The sequence below is a fragment of the Caloenas nicobarica genome, chromosome 1, assembly GCF_036013445.1.
Source record: "Caloenas nicobarica isolate bCalNic1 chromosome 1, bCalNic1.hap1, whole genome shotgun sequence".
NCBI classification, from domain to species: Eukaryota; Metazoa; Chordata; class Aves; order Columbiformes; family Columbidae; genus Caloenas; species Caloenas nicobarica.
The window spans coordinates 184,615,678-184,634,290 of record NC_088245.1 but is presented as its reverse complement, the minus strand read 5'-3'; the positions used below and the strand labels follow the sequence as shown (position 1 = coordinate 184,634,290).

Here is an 18,613-nt window from a genome sequence, read left to right as displayed (position 1 = left end):
ACACATCGTGTAATTTTCATGTTTTCAGACTAAAAAGACCTTATATAAGACTTTTACTTTCTTTTGAGGGTCACGTATTGGAAATTAACTTTTTGTCTTAATTGGTACTTCTAAACCATAAGAGTCTTTGAAATATTCCGAATGAAACTCCAGAATTCATTACATTAGTTATAATGGTATTTGTCCTTGTTAATACGAGAATAAATTACATGATGAATGCTGCCATTCTTAAATGAAAAGCGGAAAACACCAAGCACTGCGATTTCCCTGTTTCCAACTCCTGAAACACTTATATCTACACTACAGAACAACCTCACTCATACATACATTCCATACTTAATACGCAAATGTTTTCCTCACATCACTGCAGAAGTGTTTCAGTACAAGACACAAGTGTGTTATTAGTGACAACATACTATAGAGATCTTAATATTGTAAAGAAAGGAAAATCTATAATTAAAAAGAATATAGTCCATGTTCTAAAAGCACTAGCTAAAAACGTAGCTAAGTTGTAAAACAAAAAAAAATTGCAAACTTTCACCAAATTACATATTACATATTACCTAATTACCATATTCCTTTTTTATTTTCCATGGCAAAGATAAGGAGATACTGGAGATAATACTGAATTACTAATTTAAGACGAAAGTTGCAATTCTTAAGTGCTATGACATGATCCACTTAAATGCAGTAAAGTAGTATTAAATCACATTATTTAAAACAATTGTCTTAATTTTATGTCTTTATGGCTGAAAAACTGAAGTTCATAAAGTTATCCTTTAGCTTTAAAGTAATTCATGTGTTTTGCAGTTTTGATCAGCTAGATATGACAGACTTAATTAAATTACCTCTGGTATCCCCAGTTTTCTGCATGCATCCAGAAAGTTTTCCACATTTCTCCTGCATTTGGCCATACTAAGTTTGGGCTGTAAAAACAAGAAAAAATGGCTTATGGCAAAGTAAGTCAATAACATTTGTTCAGTCAATAAATTAATCTATTGCATTACTCTGGTACTGATGTACCATTTTCCATATTTCTCCTGAAAACAATGCATAAAATTCTGCTCAACGTTTTTTTTTTACCACTCTAAAAATATCGTGCCTACAGATACGATCTGAGTACGTAAGTTGTAGATGTCATGTGCTTTTTCTTAGTTGTTAAAAGTCACCAGCACATTTAGATCTCTACTTGCTCACATACCCTTGTGATGTTCTAAAATCTCTTACGATGATTTGTGATAGATTATATTGATTTTAGGGACAAGTAAACTGATGAAGGATTTCCACATACATCGTGGGGAACAGACTTATCTGTAATTAACAGGCTCTTTTAAAATTCGTTATGTACTCACAAAAGTATGCTAGCTATACACAATTTTAATATCTCTGAAGAAAAAACTTCCCATTACTGTAGAATTTAAGTATTTCCATAGTTTGTCTCAGGACTACTCATGAAATACTTACAGAAATATCATTACTAAAAAACAAAACAAAACCAAAAACCCCCCACCCAAACAAAAAAACCCCAACAACAACAACAACAACCCAAACCACAAAAAACCTCCCACTACACACCCTCACTGTTTTACTTTTTCAATGCAAGATGTTAAACAATGGTAATTCCTGAATATCCACTTAAACAAATAGTTCACTACAGTACCAGGGACTTTAGGAATTATTTTCTAGGCTAAAGTAATTTGAAAGCTGTTTCAAGCAAGATGCATCATCAATATAAAGTTGAAACAGAACAAAAATGGAATTAGATTATTTGCTTATTGTTATAGAAAACATCACAAGATTTTAATCTAAAAAAAGAAAAAAGAAGAGGGAAGGAAAGAAAGAGGGAAGGAAGGAAAGAAAGAGGGAAGGAAGGAAAGAAAGAGGGAAGGAAGGAAAGAAAGAGGGAAGGAAGGAAAGAAAGGGGGAAGGAAGGAAAGAAAGAGGGAAGGAAAGAAGAACAAAACTTAAGTTTTTGCCCCAGAAATTCAAGTTTGCACATTTTGGCAATGTCACATTTTTACCAAACACAGAGGTGATTTAAAAAAAAAAAATTGAGCAACAGCAAAAGAAACTCCACTAGAGCATCTGAGAAAATGTCTCTTTCTTAACATCTGTCTTCTTGGAAGTTCTTATAGATTGCCTCTGAAATCCACATGTTGTTCTCAGAACTGAGCATCCAGCTGTACATGGCAAATATTTACCAACGTCTACATTCAAATGCATTTGTAATAATGCCAATGTTGCCCCCAACAGCAAAGAATATTCATTGAACAGCAACCTGTTTTATGTAACCAAATCTCATTTGGCAATAAACCAGTAACTTTTTTAAACATTTCTTCCCCAACCCCAATGCAACAAGAAACATTCAGCTTACTACTGCTGGTGAAGGTACATGAATACTTCCTACAGATCGTGGACGAACGTGATTTACTAAGTGGCAGAGAACGACACCATCCATCAGAGCTGACCCCAAGTCTTCAGGCAAACAAATCTTCAGTCTTGTTTCAATGTTCTGCAAATGAAGAACCCATGCACATTTTAATATAGAAATGGATGAAGGGGAAAAATAGGGAATATATATCCTCAGCTTCTCCCATGCTGTAGACACATAGCCAGTTTTGGTTTAGCAAGAAACAGACTTCCTTGTATAACTAATCCTTTGAAAACTAAAACTCAACCTCCTCTACCCTGTGTTGGTCACTGAATTACAGAAATGTCTTTAGAAGGACTCAACACTTGAAATGCTGCTGTTGTAATATGCATTTATTTTATATATACATATAAAAACACACATGCATGCAGTCAGCCATGCGACTGTGCTACATGTGACTCCTTCCTTTCACCATTGCCCCAAGTCTTCTACTTATCCATCTCAAATTTTCTTTATCATCAGCACTTTGAAGCAGAACTACATTGTGTTAATCACTGTACAAGTGGAGAGTAAAAGACAATGTTTCCTTAGTAGCCTAAAAATTAGGTTGAAAGCATTAGAGTGATCAGAAAGACAGGTATGGCAAAGCAAAACATCCAGATTTATAATAGAATTTTTGGATACTTGTTAAGTAAAACTGAAGTCTCATTGAAAAGAATTTGATATTGCAAAATAAAATACTTTGAAAATATTTGAGAATTTCCAGGAAAAAAACCCCCACAAACTACAGTAAGATTGTTACATATGATGAGTTTCCTAAATTGTGCTCCAATCCCAAAAACTTTCCAACACTATATCTATTTTAAGATAATGGAAGTAGTTAGCTCGGAGAGTTAAACTAAGAGTTAGTTCTTATTCCTAGTTGAACCTTCTTAATGTCATTACTCTCTATTAATACATTACCTCAATCTGTGCTGGGTGTTTTAGATGAAAATAAATTATTCTCTTCAGAATCAAAGGAGAGTGTAGGTTGGAAGGGATTTTTGAAGGTCACCTAGTCTAACAAACTTGAAGTGACATCAGAGCTTTGGTTAGTTAAGTTCTGATATCTGCAAAGAACGAGATCCCACTTCATCTCCAGGCAACCTTGTTCAGTGTTTCACCACCCTTACTGCAAAGAATTTTCTTCTTATAGCTACTCGAAATTTCTTTCACTGTGCAGCCTGGCTCTATATTCTCTATTACAATCCTTCAGGCAGCTGAGGACAGTCACATGATATTCTCAGCATCCTCTTCTCCAAGGTAAAGAAATCCAGCTCTTAGTGTCTTCCTCATATGTCCTTTGTTTGAGTTCCCTCACCATGAAGTAAACTCCACTGAACTCACTCTGGTACTTCATTATATTTCTCCAGTTTTTCTTTTATTAGACACAGTACTCAAGTACTCCCATGTATGGTCTCACAAGTGCCAAACTGGGGAGTGCATCACATGCACTAATAAAATGTTTTGTTTTCACATTGGATTCATTAATAAATTAGAAAACATCTTTGGTGTATAAGACTTGTACAGAAATAACACATTTGGAGACTTTTTTCCAAATCTGTTACAACCAGGTTTATATCAATTAATGAATTAAAAATTCCTTCTCTTCAAAGACTGATTTGACTGTTGGAAGACTATTTAGTATAGATGAGGTTGCTTTTGTTTTTATGCGCACAGTGCACATACAACACTAGTTAAATGCCATTTCTTGTTAGAGTTCATGGTTTGAGACTAGATTTAATTCAAATGGAAGATTTCAAGAAATGGATCAATTCTCTTTCAAGTTTGTCACCACTGAAGAACTGCTTCTTTTTCAGAAAAAAAGTTTATAACTTCAGCTTTAACTAATAGATTTCAATATGCCTTTTTACTAGCTAGACTGAAGACTTCTCCCGCTGTTAGGAAATCGTTTCTAGACCTCTCTACCTCTTAAGTGATCACTTCATCCTTTGTGGTGAAATTAAATAAATCATTAATTCCACCAGTGCGAGGCATGCTGTTTGACTGTATGTCATTCAGGTAACTCTCATTATAATTTTGCATTTTTACAAAACCTTTCCTGAAGTACAGATATCTGGCGAAGATAAAGCACTTCAGAAACAGTCTCATCAATGTAATTTGCAGAAGTAATATTGCCTCATTTAACCTTCTTAATATTCTCCTACTTAGACTTAAAAATATATTCCATCAGCACAAATTAATTCTACCAACACTCACCTCACGTAGCTGTTCCACAAGCTCTCTCTCTTCTCTCATCTGCTCCATTTTCCTTCGAATTGTAAACTGTGGGTCTATTGATTCCAAATTTCTTTGTGGTCTCAAGAACACTATGATTTTTAAAAAAAGACATATTTTAGTTTAAAAATGAACACCTTGATTTATTAATTTCTAAACAAAGCAAAATCCTCAGGCACTGCCTCCAGCAAAAACTGTTGGAAAATTTCTCTGTCCTCAGAAGGAGAGAAAAATCTTATCTTGGATTCCAATCATAAAAGGGTATTTTCTGGATATTGCTCTGAACAGCATCATGTGCCACCACTGGAGTGGATAATTTTTCAACCAAATCCTAATCTCAACAGGCAAGTTTTATCAGAGCATCAAGCACCAGCACTGTCCCGTAGAGATTTTGATCTGTACAAAACGTTGTATCTAATATGGCAAGAAACACCTATGATTCTTTTAAGTAAATCCCTCTCCTACAGGATGCTGAATTGTGTGACAAGCACGCACAAGACAAACTGTTTACTAGATAGGTTTATACTAAAAACCAACCAAACAAACACACCCGCCCACCAAACAGACTAGTGTGGGCAACTTCACCATTCAATAAGCCTGCCTGCATTAAAAAGTTGTATTGCAAATGTAGCATTGCACAAACTCTTCACAGTACTCCCTCCCACCAGTCCTAGTTCTGTCAACTGTATCACTTTGTCCACATAGTTCCTTGAAATAATTACATGAAATCTCTGCATATAGGCACCTCCACCCTTCCTTTTTTTCTGATCAATGACTGTTTTGAATGGTTCTGAAGAACAAGAAGATGCAACTGTCAGCTCTTTGCCACTTAAACTATAGGCCAACTTGATTATTATGGAAAACAATACTGCTTAAAAGAAGGAAACATTTTGTATTGTTAATTTCCCACCTCTGCCTTTCTAAATACAACATGAAACCCTATGTACCAATTAATGGGGTGGAAAGTACAAAGCTTAGAAACCTCCATTTTTACAAATAGCTACTGCTCAGTTTCAATTTTGTTGATTTAAGACAATTAAAGAAAGATACTCTCTGGTCAATACGTAACATGACAGAAGAGAGCAGCCCCTTGATTCCCAAAACGTGTATCAGAAAACTGAAGTGCACAAATTGCCAACAGCACCTACTACAGGAGTAAAACTGACTTTAAGAAAGGCAGACGTGGTTGTAAGCACAGTAATTCTGATGTTTCATTAAAAATTGTGGCACATGAATAATTTTTACTTAGGTTGTGATGTGGGTAATAGGCTGAATTTTAAAAACCAGTCCTCAAAATACATTAAAAAAAAAAAAAAAACCAACCCAAAAAACCCAAAAACGAACAAACAAACCAACCCAAAAAACCCCACTACTCTTGGAAAAAGGATATTTCATCTACATTCTGACCAAAAGTAAAATGTTAATGAAGTCCCTGAATCAGTTCAGGGCCAACATACAAGATGGTACCCTCTAGCATCTAGGACTTGATCAACAAAACAAAGTTCCTTTACGAGAAATACTTTGAAATCTCAGACAAGTCTAGTCACCAGGCATCACATCTAATTGTAGGCAGGTTGGTTAAGTTAAAATAATTAATAAACTAAGCTGCTTTTCTAGCCAAAGGGAAAGACAGACACTACCTAAGGCATTCCAGCCAACAGGCAGTCATTGCTGTTTCCTTTCTTTACTGATAAAGGACCTCAAGGCAACAAACTCCAAACATGTCTGCAGGTTAATTATCAGAGACACCAAGATAGAATAAACTATGGCCAGAGTTACCAAACTTGCCTCCTGCCACTACTCTTAAATCAGTAATTTCAGGAAATGCCATATTTAAGGCTATTTGTTAAACAAAATTGCTTCTAAATATAACACCTAAATATTATAGTTTTCTGTCAGTAAGCTTCATCCTTTAGTCCTTAATGTCACCAGAAATCCCGCTGGCAGAGGGGGAGAGTGTCCTAGAGAGAAAGTGCAGGACAGAAGTACAGACACCACCTGCAGCTCAGTCCCCTTCTCCAGGTGGACCACACAGCTTCACTAGTGTTCCTGCTCAGAAGGATGTACACACAGGTGCACATATCATAAATAAAAGCATCGCTTATGCTGACCTCCCACACAGAAGGTGAGAGAAGCGGAGCCATGCCTTCAAAGGCAACAGGTCCAGAGCTGTATTGACTGGAATCTTTGTCTTTGTAGAAGGCAAACTGCAAGCTTGGAACAGAACACTATTTCCAAAGCACCTGTGTATCAACAGATACGCGCTTCTGAACAATTTGTATAGAAGCATACTTACAAATATGACTTCTATATATCCACATACCCAAACATACAAAGTCTATTAACAGCTGTAACCACTGTTACAAAGTATGACAATCCACATACCCAACTTAACTACCACATTTCAAAAGCATTACCTATTGATTTAGGTGATTTTTAAACTAAACTAATAAATACATTGGTAAATTTCTGATGAAATAACTTGTATTTGGTGAAAAGTAGACAATCAGATATTTCTAAAATGTCGTTAAATAAAGCATATAGTTTAGAATGGCTACAACATATACACAGAAAAATCAACTCTCAAGTTTTCAGAGTGCGGAAACTCATACTTGAGGCTTCTATTAAACTCCAAAATTGTACCGAATCAAAATTTCTACATTAGTAACTCTAACAATTTATTGGAGACTCTTCCTAAATTTTTAAAAGGTGAAATAAAAAACTCTTATCACACTTATTAAATACTGTAGTTGAAATTTCCAAGATTTTAATTTTAGAAATAGTTCATTGTACAACTAATGATGGAGCTGTGCTGCCTCTCACGGATGAAATGCCTAGATAAAAACATTCTCAAAGAGTAATACCATATTTAAACGATATTTAGATCCCACTGTAGCTTTATTAGCAGCAGGAATACTTCAAACTATTCCCTACAAAAGCAGTACTTCATATATATGTTCAATTTTGCACATATCATGGAGTATTATCATGGCCTTCATTCAGTTTGGCCACAGTTATCTCTGTTTAAGCCTTTGCTGAGTCAATATGAATGTCCCAAGCACACTTCCTTCAGATTTCAGACTAAAACCACCTATTAATGAAAAGTAAATATCAACATTACTTATTTAAGTCTACTGATGAATGAAACATACATTGCAGCATTAGGAAGAGGCAGGCTAATCTCAAGGCAGTGGGATACCACAGTTAAAAGTTTCTAAATGAAATAATGTTGATTAAAAAAATAAACAAAAAGCACACTCAAACCAATTAGTTATAAAAGTTTCAGTTATATACTGAATTTAAAGAAAAATGTTCTAACGCAGGAAGTTTTGGCAGTGCTGAGTATTGCTTGCTTCTCTGCATTACACGTCTTCCAGCAAGGAGGAGCCCATATCTCACACACACACAAAGGTCTATTTTTCACTCTTTCTAGTGGTGAGTTCTCTGCTTTCTGAACCCACGGTCAACCAGGGTTCATGTAAAGCTTGTTCCAATCATTTAAAAAAAAAAAAAATTTACAAGTCTCAACAAGTTAAATGGGTAATAGTCAATAACACATGATATGTATTTGACATATCACAGTCAAGCACAAACATTTGTGAAAATTTTCGTTTTTGTACTAAGTTAGAATGCACATAGGTGCACTATAATACATCAAGGAATTCGGTGTCCTGAGTACTTAGTTTGACAACACTATCCTTCAGGTAAACAACTCAACGATTTAACCTGCTTCTACAAATATATGACCAAAAAAAAGATTGGACTATTGCCAAGCAGAGGTTAAGTCAGGCTGAAAGTCTATAGTTAGACTTTCAATTCAATTGATTTATTCATTCCAAATTTAAGTAATAGTGAAGTTGCTCTACAGAGTCGTCATTTGCTAAAACAAAGATTCCCCAAGGGTATAGACATTACTCTTGGGAGACCCAGCTGTTGCAAGCCTCATAACCTCCCAGAAATTCTGGGCTTAGCCTCCTCTATTACAGTGCTGTTACTAGATAGATACATTAAAGATGATAGGGAGAGTAATAAGATGTTAGAGTGACGCGTGGTATTTCTATACCACAGGCTATGCAGAGCTGGTGCATGGATCTACAGCACTTTCCTGCTCACATCCACAGTGTTACGCTGTTGATTCCTGGTACAGTTTTGATCTGTTCAAACCCATCTCTCTTGTACGCAATGTCTAGGTACGGTTCAAGGAATAGCACAGGCAAAGGGTATTCCCCAAATGCAGCTTAAATGCAGCCATCCTATTTTAGCAAGTAAGGATGTTTAGGTACGGATTTGAATCATGCCGTGCCAACTAACCTCAGTGCCAGAGAACGGTCTCTCGTCCAAGTTACTTCCTACCATAGGAAGATACATACGCCTTAAATTATAAACTTAGCCCTAAACTCTAAAACAGAAAGACAATAGTCTTGATTGTAAAAGCAATGTTCTGTTGTAAAAGCCCAAGGTAATAAACGCTAATATTTGCATTCAGATTAAGATTTGAATGACAGAAGACATCTCTCTCTTCCAAATGCATAAGCACAAGCTAGTCTATACTGCTCATTTAATTTAGTAACAAATCTAGATCATGCTATTTACTGAGCTATTAATAACATAACTAAGCTTAAGGCTCTATTGCTAACTGGTAGAAACTAGTGTAGTGCAACTGGAATTTACAGCACAGTTCATGACAACATGCACATTTTTTAATATTTAAATCCAGGAGGTTTATGGTCTCTTCTCCTAGAGGGAAAAAAAATTAAAAAGTACAAAGTGAGTCCATCAAATTATACTGGAATATATTTTGCCACTATCCTCTGCAGATGTAAATGACTACGCAACCTGCAAGTCAGGGAAGAATCCAGCCCTCCACAGATTCAAGACTCCCTGGTCACAGCCAGCGTTCCCCAACAGAGAATTCTTTAGCAGATATACAACTTCAAGTAGGTAAAACTTTTTTAAACTGTGTTTTTTCATACTAAACCTAAACAACAAAGTCACTTGAATTTTAATACATGAATGGAAAGTCTTATTTTGTTAATTAAAACTTGATATTGAATTAGCTTTCCAGCATAAGTTTCCCTCTACTGTTCCCTTAGCTCGTCTATAACAAAAGCTTCACTAATACAATTCCTTATTGTACCATTTATAGTATTTTCCAATTTTGATCACTGAAGAAAGTACATTAGTGTGATCAGATTTTTATAATTAAAATATATTTCAAATGTTGCAAATATGGTACTGAAATTATAAGAGACTTATTATAATGGTTCCCATATACACTGGGAAAAAAGATGTTCGTTAATATGGGAATGTCTTGGTGTGACTCCAAGATAAAACTTCTGTCCCTTGTATATGGGTTTCCGCATTTATTTCCACAAGTGAGCCATGAAGCTTCCCAAAACTGGCAGTGCTGATTTGGATTTTATTCCATATTCATGTAAATGAAATGTTATGAATTTTTAGATGTTATTACTCAGAACATTCATCATTTAGGAAGAGCTACGTTTCTCTTCCTGTTTTAGAGATATGAAAGGGTCTTCAGAAACATTATTTTCCTATGATAACTACATTTTGCTGAGCTGACTTGATAAAACTGTCAATACTTTTGCTATCAGAAATACAAAACATTAAGTCCAGTAAAAGTAGCTCTGCGAGTCTCATTTTCCTCAAGTGTCAACAGATTACTGCTGACGGAAAAGATATGTCTTTGTCAAAATAAAGAAAGAAGAAAAAAGTAACATGTAGATTACTTTTTGTCTGGAACAAGCCAGCATTGGACGAAGACTACTTTTTTTTTTTATTTTGACCTTATACAAATTCTGCACTGCTAGAAGTATTCATAGCTTTTCCTTTGCTCTGTTAGAATATTCACCAGTGAAACATCAAATTAGCTTCATACCATCACGAAATAAATTCAGTTTTTCAACTACCATTAGTACAGAATTCTTATATTCTATACTCATTTCCTTTATAGAGCAGGTTCCTTATATATGCTGTCTTCTACGGTTTTATAATTAGGAATGCAGTGGCAATAACAAGTATCGTCAAGCCATTAACTGAACTAAGAATGTAGGCATTCTAAACTAAGTATGTTGGCTTTTATCATTCAAGATTTGTGGTCTTGGTTTCAGTCTGATGCTTCTGACAGTTTCATTGCCTTCCAATACCTAAACATCCTTCTACTGTAGAGCAATAGGAATCACAACAGTCTGTCTTTTAAAAAAAATACATCTCCCTATCAAGTGTATACAAGCAGTTTAACTGTCTAGGTTCTGTTTCCTCTATCTGATATTTAACTATTTGTGCAGTAGACGACTCTGATAGCCCAAACATGGCCAGCTTTGCCTATTAGCTCCAAGACTCGATGTACTATGACAACACCACAGTGGAGTAAAACAAAACAAAAGCAGTAACAACATCCACTAATGGACCCAGCCTTCGCTATGCACAGATAAGTTGACAGCTTACTAACAGTTTCTGTTGGACAGAAATCACGGTTTTTGCTTAGATGATTGTTTCAGTTTTGTTTCTTCATGGGTTCTGCTTCTAATTAAGTTAGTTATGCACCTGCATTATTAACTGCAGATGAGGGCAGGGTATTTTTATTAACAGCCAGTATCTACCAAAAAAAAAAATCCTTAAAAAACGCAGAAAAGACCATAGAAAAATTAATCGCTGCTTGAGTACAAAATTTATAAACCCTTGAAAGTAAAGCAAGTAGATAGACCTATATTGGAGTTATTGAAGCTGATATCATGGGAAAAGTTGTTTTGCCAGGCTTGAAAACAGTGACACTCCTCACTCATTTACTGTCTTTTCACCCTTAGCCACACATGGCATTTGCCATATCTTCAGGTTTCTGAAAACACAAAATTAAGTAAATTATATTTGTAACACCTACCATTGTCACTGTCTCCTTCAGATGGGATACTGTAGCTAAAGTTGTCCCATGTTTGACCCTGTGTAAGTGTGTTGAAGGAGATAGGAGGAAGACTGAGGGATGGGTCTGCTGGAGGGGGGTGACAGCCAGTCCCACCATGGTGGTGTAAGGACCGGAGGGGGATAAAAAGGGGCAGCAGCATTTCATATATGGCATTGGGATTGTATGGTAATGACGAAGATGTAAGTCAAAGGTGATCAATACGTAATGCGTAATTTTTGAGAAAAGAATGAAAGATGGTGCAGAATAAAAAGAACGAAAAGTTACACGTTAGTACTGGCAAATCATACATTATATGTGCAGTTAAGGCTGTTAAGCTTAGCAAAATGATCGTAACCATAGCACTTCACACAACTTGCTTACAAACAATTTTAAGAAAAAGTACCCATAGATATTTACATTATGGCCTTATAAAAACCCTGACTCTGTGAATCGGAAGGTAAATATATGAGCTGTGAAGTTCCAGCAATAAAAAGTTCAGCGAACAGGAATTCAGGTATTTTTTGCAACTATGTCATCAGATGACTTCACTCCCCAAAGCCAAACAAAATTTACACATCTATAAGAAAATATTATTACAACTTCCTAGCTGATTTTGCTAAGTAGCAACTACATTATGCCTTGGATTCCCATTCTGTTCAAATATGTCCCGTAAGAACAGGTATTACGGATGTTTTTCTGTTGTTTTAATTCACTTAATAATACATGCAGCACTACTTTTATTTCTTGCTGACTCCTCCAGCAGCAAGTCCAACTCCACAATGGGCCCACCGCCCCAGGAAAGTTCTGGTCCTCAGCAACCTTTGCAGACTTTCCAAGGACAGGAACAAACATACAATACCTCCAAAGGGTGATCCTGAGTCTGCACCACAAGCCTTGGCAAACCTGAGCTGTAGACAAGTCTTCTAAGAAGCACAAATTCAGTACTGATGCAACTGGGCTCCCTAGAGCATGCAAATTTGCACATTTCCATAGAGGCTGCAACAGAGTCTGTGGAACAGACTTTGCGAATAGTCTGGAGACTATGCACCAGATGACTGTAAAAGCACGACATGCATACAGTTCCTGACAAGCCACCAACCCATTATGGAGCCCAACTTGTACAGCAAGAGAGTCTCCACCCATTCTGCCTTCTCGTCTTTAACTAGTCATGACAACACCTCTTACTTTTGTTCGTCAAATCCTTCAGTGGACATTTTTATTCCTTCCCCACCACATCTACTCTGCACTTACCTCCTCTCTTGACTATGGCATGGCTTTCTGCCCAAGCTTTCCTCAAACCTCCATTCTACAGTGTTTAAGAACTGGACACTGACAACCTTAAAATATCTCCTCCTTGCTTATCTTCAGCATGTTATCAACCTTTTCAAACTTTCCCACTTGTTTCCTATTTTCTGACATAGAATTCAAATTCCTCCTACTCTGCCCTTCACAATGACAAGTGGTTTCCTATATCTGATCACACAGTTCCTTACTACTTCTGCCACAAAAATTATGAACTCCCTCAATTTCTTGGTTTCCCATGTACCTTTCCATGTTTTATCTAACAAATCCCACATGCAAGCAACATTCATGCTCCTCAAACTAAACTGGAGATTATAAACTCTCTCTACTCTAAATGCTAAATCATAACCCTAAATCAATTTAAACTTACTACCTAGATCAAAAAGCAGTTAAAACAATTTCATATTAGAAGAAAGTCCAAGGTAAAGTTTCGGTAAGCAGACAAAGTCCATTCCAAATTAACAATCATAAGTAACTTGGTCACATAGACTTTCTCTTTCTTCTGTGGAATCTGTATTAACAAGATAATTCAGACAGTGTCATGTAAAAACTTCACCTTAAACTTCCCTTTGCACTCAGCTGTTGACAAGCTTACTGCTTCTGGCTATTGGGAAAACAGGTCGGCTGAACCCAAAAGTCAGCACAACTTAAACTGAACAAAATCAACACTGGGTGACGGAACACAGATTTACAGCAAACGATAAACAGTCCTTAACTATGCTGGCAATTAGGCTTCTCATTATTTTCCAAAATACACAGATAATCCACTTGGGGAAGAAAACAAATAGAAGGGACAAATATTCAGAGATTAGAAAAACAGTAATTAATACTCAAAAGAGGGAAATACACAGTCAAGTTCTAACGATCATTATGTGTTCCAACCAACTTGACAGACAGCCAGACAAGCGTGTCCACAGACACCCACATTGCACTCCAAATCCTCTACAAGTCACCAAAATGAAGACACTGAGTTTACAAGTAAGATTATACAAAGAGCTTCAAGGGAACAACTTTTCACTTCCCAATACAAACTGCTTTGTAATTTTGAGTTGTGTCAGTGCTTCTTTCAGCCTCTCAAGGTACAATTTTTTGTTTGTTTGTGAGAGTTGCTGTCACTTTGTTTAGTGGAAACTATGAAACACAGTGACCTCAAAATGGCACAGAACAAAAGCAAAAAACATTCTTCAGTACTTCAAGATGTATTAGTAGATGTCTAGGTCTCAAGGTCTGGCATATTAAAGATATCGTGGCAAGAACTTTGCAACACTCAGTTTTGACAATCGGCCCCACTCTGAACATTTTAATCAATTCATGAATCAAGCATAAAGAGTTTAAATTTATTAACTATTTTGAGCAATTCCTTTTCAGAGAGCAAAAGCACTCCCCAAGAGCAAAACTATGGTTCTAAGAAATCTGATAATAGTAATTTTTTAAGGTTTTCAAAATTAATGTGAATTTGACAAGCCCATACTCCATGAAAATATTTAAAATGCAGGAGGAAATATTCTGAAAAATTTAAAAATCCTCTCTCTTTTTACCATCTATGTAAACATCTGTCCATTGAAAAGAATCTGTGAAGAAGTCAAACCACACTCATTACTTTTCAAAACATTTTCTTTGGGTACCATCTCCGCCATCAGATAGGAATTTTCCCAATGTTTTGCCTAGCTTTAAAATGAAAGAATAAAAGGACCTTCAGTCCTCAACACATATCAGTACGTACTAACACAGTATGTACTAACGCAGAAGTTTAAGCCACTGTGGTTTATCCTCTGGAAGCACTTCCAGGAACACTTCCCAGAAGCTTAGATCTATTTGCTTTCACCTTTCCAAGAGACATAAACCATTATGAAATGATGGGGAGGAGAGAGGGAAGTCAAATACAAAGTAACATTCATTTAAAGTAGATGACAATAAACACACTGAAAATAAACTCTCAAGTTTCAAAAAGTTATGGTTGCATGTATTTTCACTGAAAATTTGCCACTGCTTTTTCCACAGAGCATGATGTACACATTTTAGTTAGAACGTTTTCATGTTATTTTAATCTTGCACTCAGATTTAAAAGATTTATAGAAGCCAGTAATTCAAATGTAAGCCCTAATGAAACTGAATAGCTAAAACTCATTTCCAATGACTTTTCAGGTTTCCCGTAAGGGCATGAAGAACTTAAATGAAAAATAATTTTTTAAAAAAGCTATTAAAATGAACTACAAACTGAGCTGAAAAACTTTCCTGGATCACAGCATTGATGGACCCCTAGACTAGCCCAGCTCAATGGCAATAAAGCACAAATTCAGACAATGATAGAATGGTTCAAATTTGCAACACAAGAGTTCTAAAGGTAATCCAGTGAAGAAACTAGAGACATTGCAAGTGAACCAGCTTTAATGGGAAAAACATGAAGGATTCACAAACATGCCAGTATTTTCGGTCACGTACTACTTCTGTCTGTAAATTACTCTATGTGTTAGGAGAACAAATTTTAATACCACTTTTAAAGACATTCTAGGGTGGGAGCAGGAAAGGAAACAATATACAGCTTCGCTGCTACTTTGCAAGGTTTCATTTTGTTATGTTGTGCTATATAGCTTATAAACTTTCTTTTTAAGTTGGACCTAATGTTTTACCACTACCAATTTCCCCTGTCTTACCATGGTATAAATTTAAGGTAACATGACTGAAATTGAATGTGATGACGTCGAAGATTGTGCAGTAATGGCTCTAGGTTGGAGACTCTGTACTGTATGATATTGAAAGGAAAAAACCAATTCAGATTATCAAGTTTTCTGCAACCCGTAGCTGTGACCAAAAGACACTATGGTATTAGCATAATCAAAATAATTCAAATATATGAATTTGAATCAGTGCAGTGAAGAAAATCCACAGATTATAACCAACTGACTGGTATTTAATGAGGATATACACAGCTCCAATATAGACAGGGGAAGAACTGTAGGAGCTGCGCACGTCAGATCTTCCGTCATGTGACTTGGAGGATTTGTTGCAAAGAACTTCAACTACTGCAATCCAGTCTTTCTAGTCATCCTCTAAAAAAAGATTCACTGGGCTATTTTGACTTAATCTATTCCAGTCATTACGTACAGGGCAACTTGGTGCACCGATACATCAAGATTTGGAAGCGCACGTTAAACTTCCACTTGAACAAGAAGTCACGGTCTTGTGTTCTCTCCCACAATGCTGGTTCCATTCCCCGCAGCAGATTTCCCTCAGCAGGACCCAGGGTACAGCCCGTGACAGCAGCAACCCAGCACGAGCCCGTTTCCCTTCACTCAGCTTTCTCCTAACGGTGTTATCGCAACATTGCCACCAGACTGTGCAATATTACTCAGTGGTTTATTTTTTCCAAATCCTGAAAGAACTCATTTGCTCATAACTTAACCCATACTTTAAATATATAGATAAATAACATCTCTAAAGCATGAGGAACATACAAGAATAGACTTTAATAGTCCAGCAAACTAGGAAATGCAACTGATCTGTCAAACTTTTATATCATAACAACACGAGAAGTTTAAAATATCCTCTTCATGAAACAAGGTTGTTTCAATACCATTTTCTTTGCTTTTTAGAAGTTTTTTTTTTCTTTTTTCTTTTTTTTTCTTTTTTTTTTTTTTTAATCACCAAATCTATGGGTACAATTTCTTAAACATTTAAATGTGAAACTGCTACTTTATTGCCAAGATATTTTATTATGGAAACCTACAAGCTTGCAGTGGTTTACCAGAATTTGATTAAAAGCATTTGTGGTGAATGCGAGAAACCAGAATTAGTCTTAGGACACTGAAACACACTGAAAAACCTAAGGTTATTCTTTAGAGGTGATATGAGATGACTTAATATTGACTACTTCAGCATGGAGAAGATAAAAAATGAGTTTAATCCTGTAGCTAATCCTGTTGTTAAAGGAAGCTGTTATCCAAGCCCTCAAATATATCAATGTTTTTTTTCTTTTTTTATAAATAAACTGCATCTTGTTCAAAAGATTGATGGTTATGCAGATTTAGTGCACTGAAAATTCATTAAACCCAGCTGCTGGCTGAAGTAAACATCTAATCTTCTTATGAGGCTTGATCCTTACACAAGCAGGACTACTGAAAGATTCATTGCAATGAGTGATTTTCAGAGCAATGCCTAACCATTTTCAAACAAGCCCAATTATTCACATATATTATTCAACAAAATCTAAACTGTATCTACCAATTAAGTAAAAATTATATTTCAATTAGTATATCGGCATAGATAATACGCATGTATACATGTATAAAATGTGTATTTATACACATACACACATGTTTTTTAACATACATACACATAATTTTATAAAACACCTAATTTATTAGTAAGGCATGAAAAACGATCCATATATAATGTGCCAAATACATATTTGTTACAAATTCAATGTTGATTCAAACCTATAACCTTAAAATGTCCTAATCTTCTAAGTGTTGTATAGACAACATTTCATTACTGCCTTCTTAAGGGAAAAAAATACAGATGTCTATTAATAACACAGATCTCAAAAAGCAAAGTACACCGAATTGGTTAATTTTCTTTCCCACATTACCTGATCGTGGTTTCAGGCCAAAAGGGATTGTGGCATTTGTAGTAGGAGACATTTTCGGACTTTTATCCTTGTTCTGTGTAATTCAAGAACATAAGTCTAAGTAAGAGTAACATCCAGAATATCTCAGCACAACTGACTGTATTAAAATGCAAAAGTTAACAGTACTGCACGCTACAACTACTCTGCCAGATGCTGATCACAATATAGCCTCAAACCCTGATAATGTCCCTTTTTTATTCCATCCTATTTGTTTGCTGGAAAATATGAGTTTCTGGCCAAAGATTACAAGATATTCCCCCTAGCTATAAATAAGCTCAATTATTTCTCAGTTTTCTTATTTCCATGAAGCATACATTTTTGTGGCATAGTACATTTAGAAAAACAAAGACGCATTTTTCCTTAGATATATTTGTTTCTTTCAGAGAATTAATTACCATTCTGCATGGTATTTTCCATGCAACACCGAATTTCTGCCTAAAAAGTGGAAAAGAGGGAGTTAGGCATATACCTCACAGCAGGATTGCCCCTGACCCTGAGCTGGGCTAACAGTCACAGTAGGAAGAATGAAGTAGCAGCACACAAAAGAAGGTGAGGTGTAATCATCACACCACCAATGGTAACATAGAATGAGTCCTATAACCAAATTCCATCATGGGAATCCTATTTACAAAGTGATTCCTAAGGGAGGCAGGAACTATAGGAGTCCCATCACCAAGAGTGGTGCAAGGTGGCTGGGTGCTCATGAATTTGCAAGATGCTCATCCAGAGTGCAATGGAGAGGGAGAAGACCTGTTTCTATACAGAAAATACCAAGGGAAATAATCTCCATAAGGAGCTCCCTGCAGTTTCCCTTTTTGACTTTCTGTTGAGATTCGCACTGCGAAAGTGATAGGATCAATAAAATCAGACTCCTCTCTGAAAACTAATCAAGGACATGTTACAACTGTGCAAAAAGAAATTGCACTGAAATCAATAGAAACTACTGTGGAACAAGGAAGAGACAAAAAAAAAAAAGAAAATGTGGCAGAACAAACAAAATGTAAAAAAATGAAATGTTTTATACTAAACTACGTAACTTAGAAAGAAGCTTATCAGAAAGCATTTTTTATACCCTAGTAAATCCCGTAAGAGAAGAAGGATAAACCACAGGCCAAAT

At 35.9% G+C, this 18,613-nt stretch overlaps 1 protein-coding gene across 2 annotated transcripts in view; it reads right to left on the bottom strand.

The window, feature by feature from the left end:
• LRCH1 (leucine rich repeats and calponin homology domain containing 1) overlaps positions 1-18,613 on the bottom strand; it is a 131,367-nt gene that overhangs the window by 18,563 nt on the left and 94,191 nt on the right. For both annotated transcript variants that reach the window (XM_065642421.1, XM_065642431.1), the window contains exons 15-18: positions 17,458-17,530; positions 4,631-4,740; positions 2,375-2,512; positions 849-926 (exon numbers count right to left, since the gene is read on the bottom strand). In XM_065642421.1, coding sequence (XP_065498493.1) covers positions 849-926; positions 2,375-2,512; positions 4,631-4,740; positions 17,458-17,530 — 399 coding nt within the window. The remainder of the gene's footprint in view (positions 1-848; positions 927-2,374; positions 2,513-4,630; positions 4,741-17,457; positions 17,531-18,613) is intronic.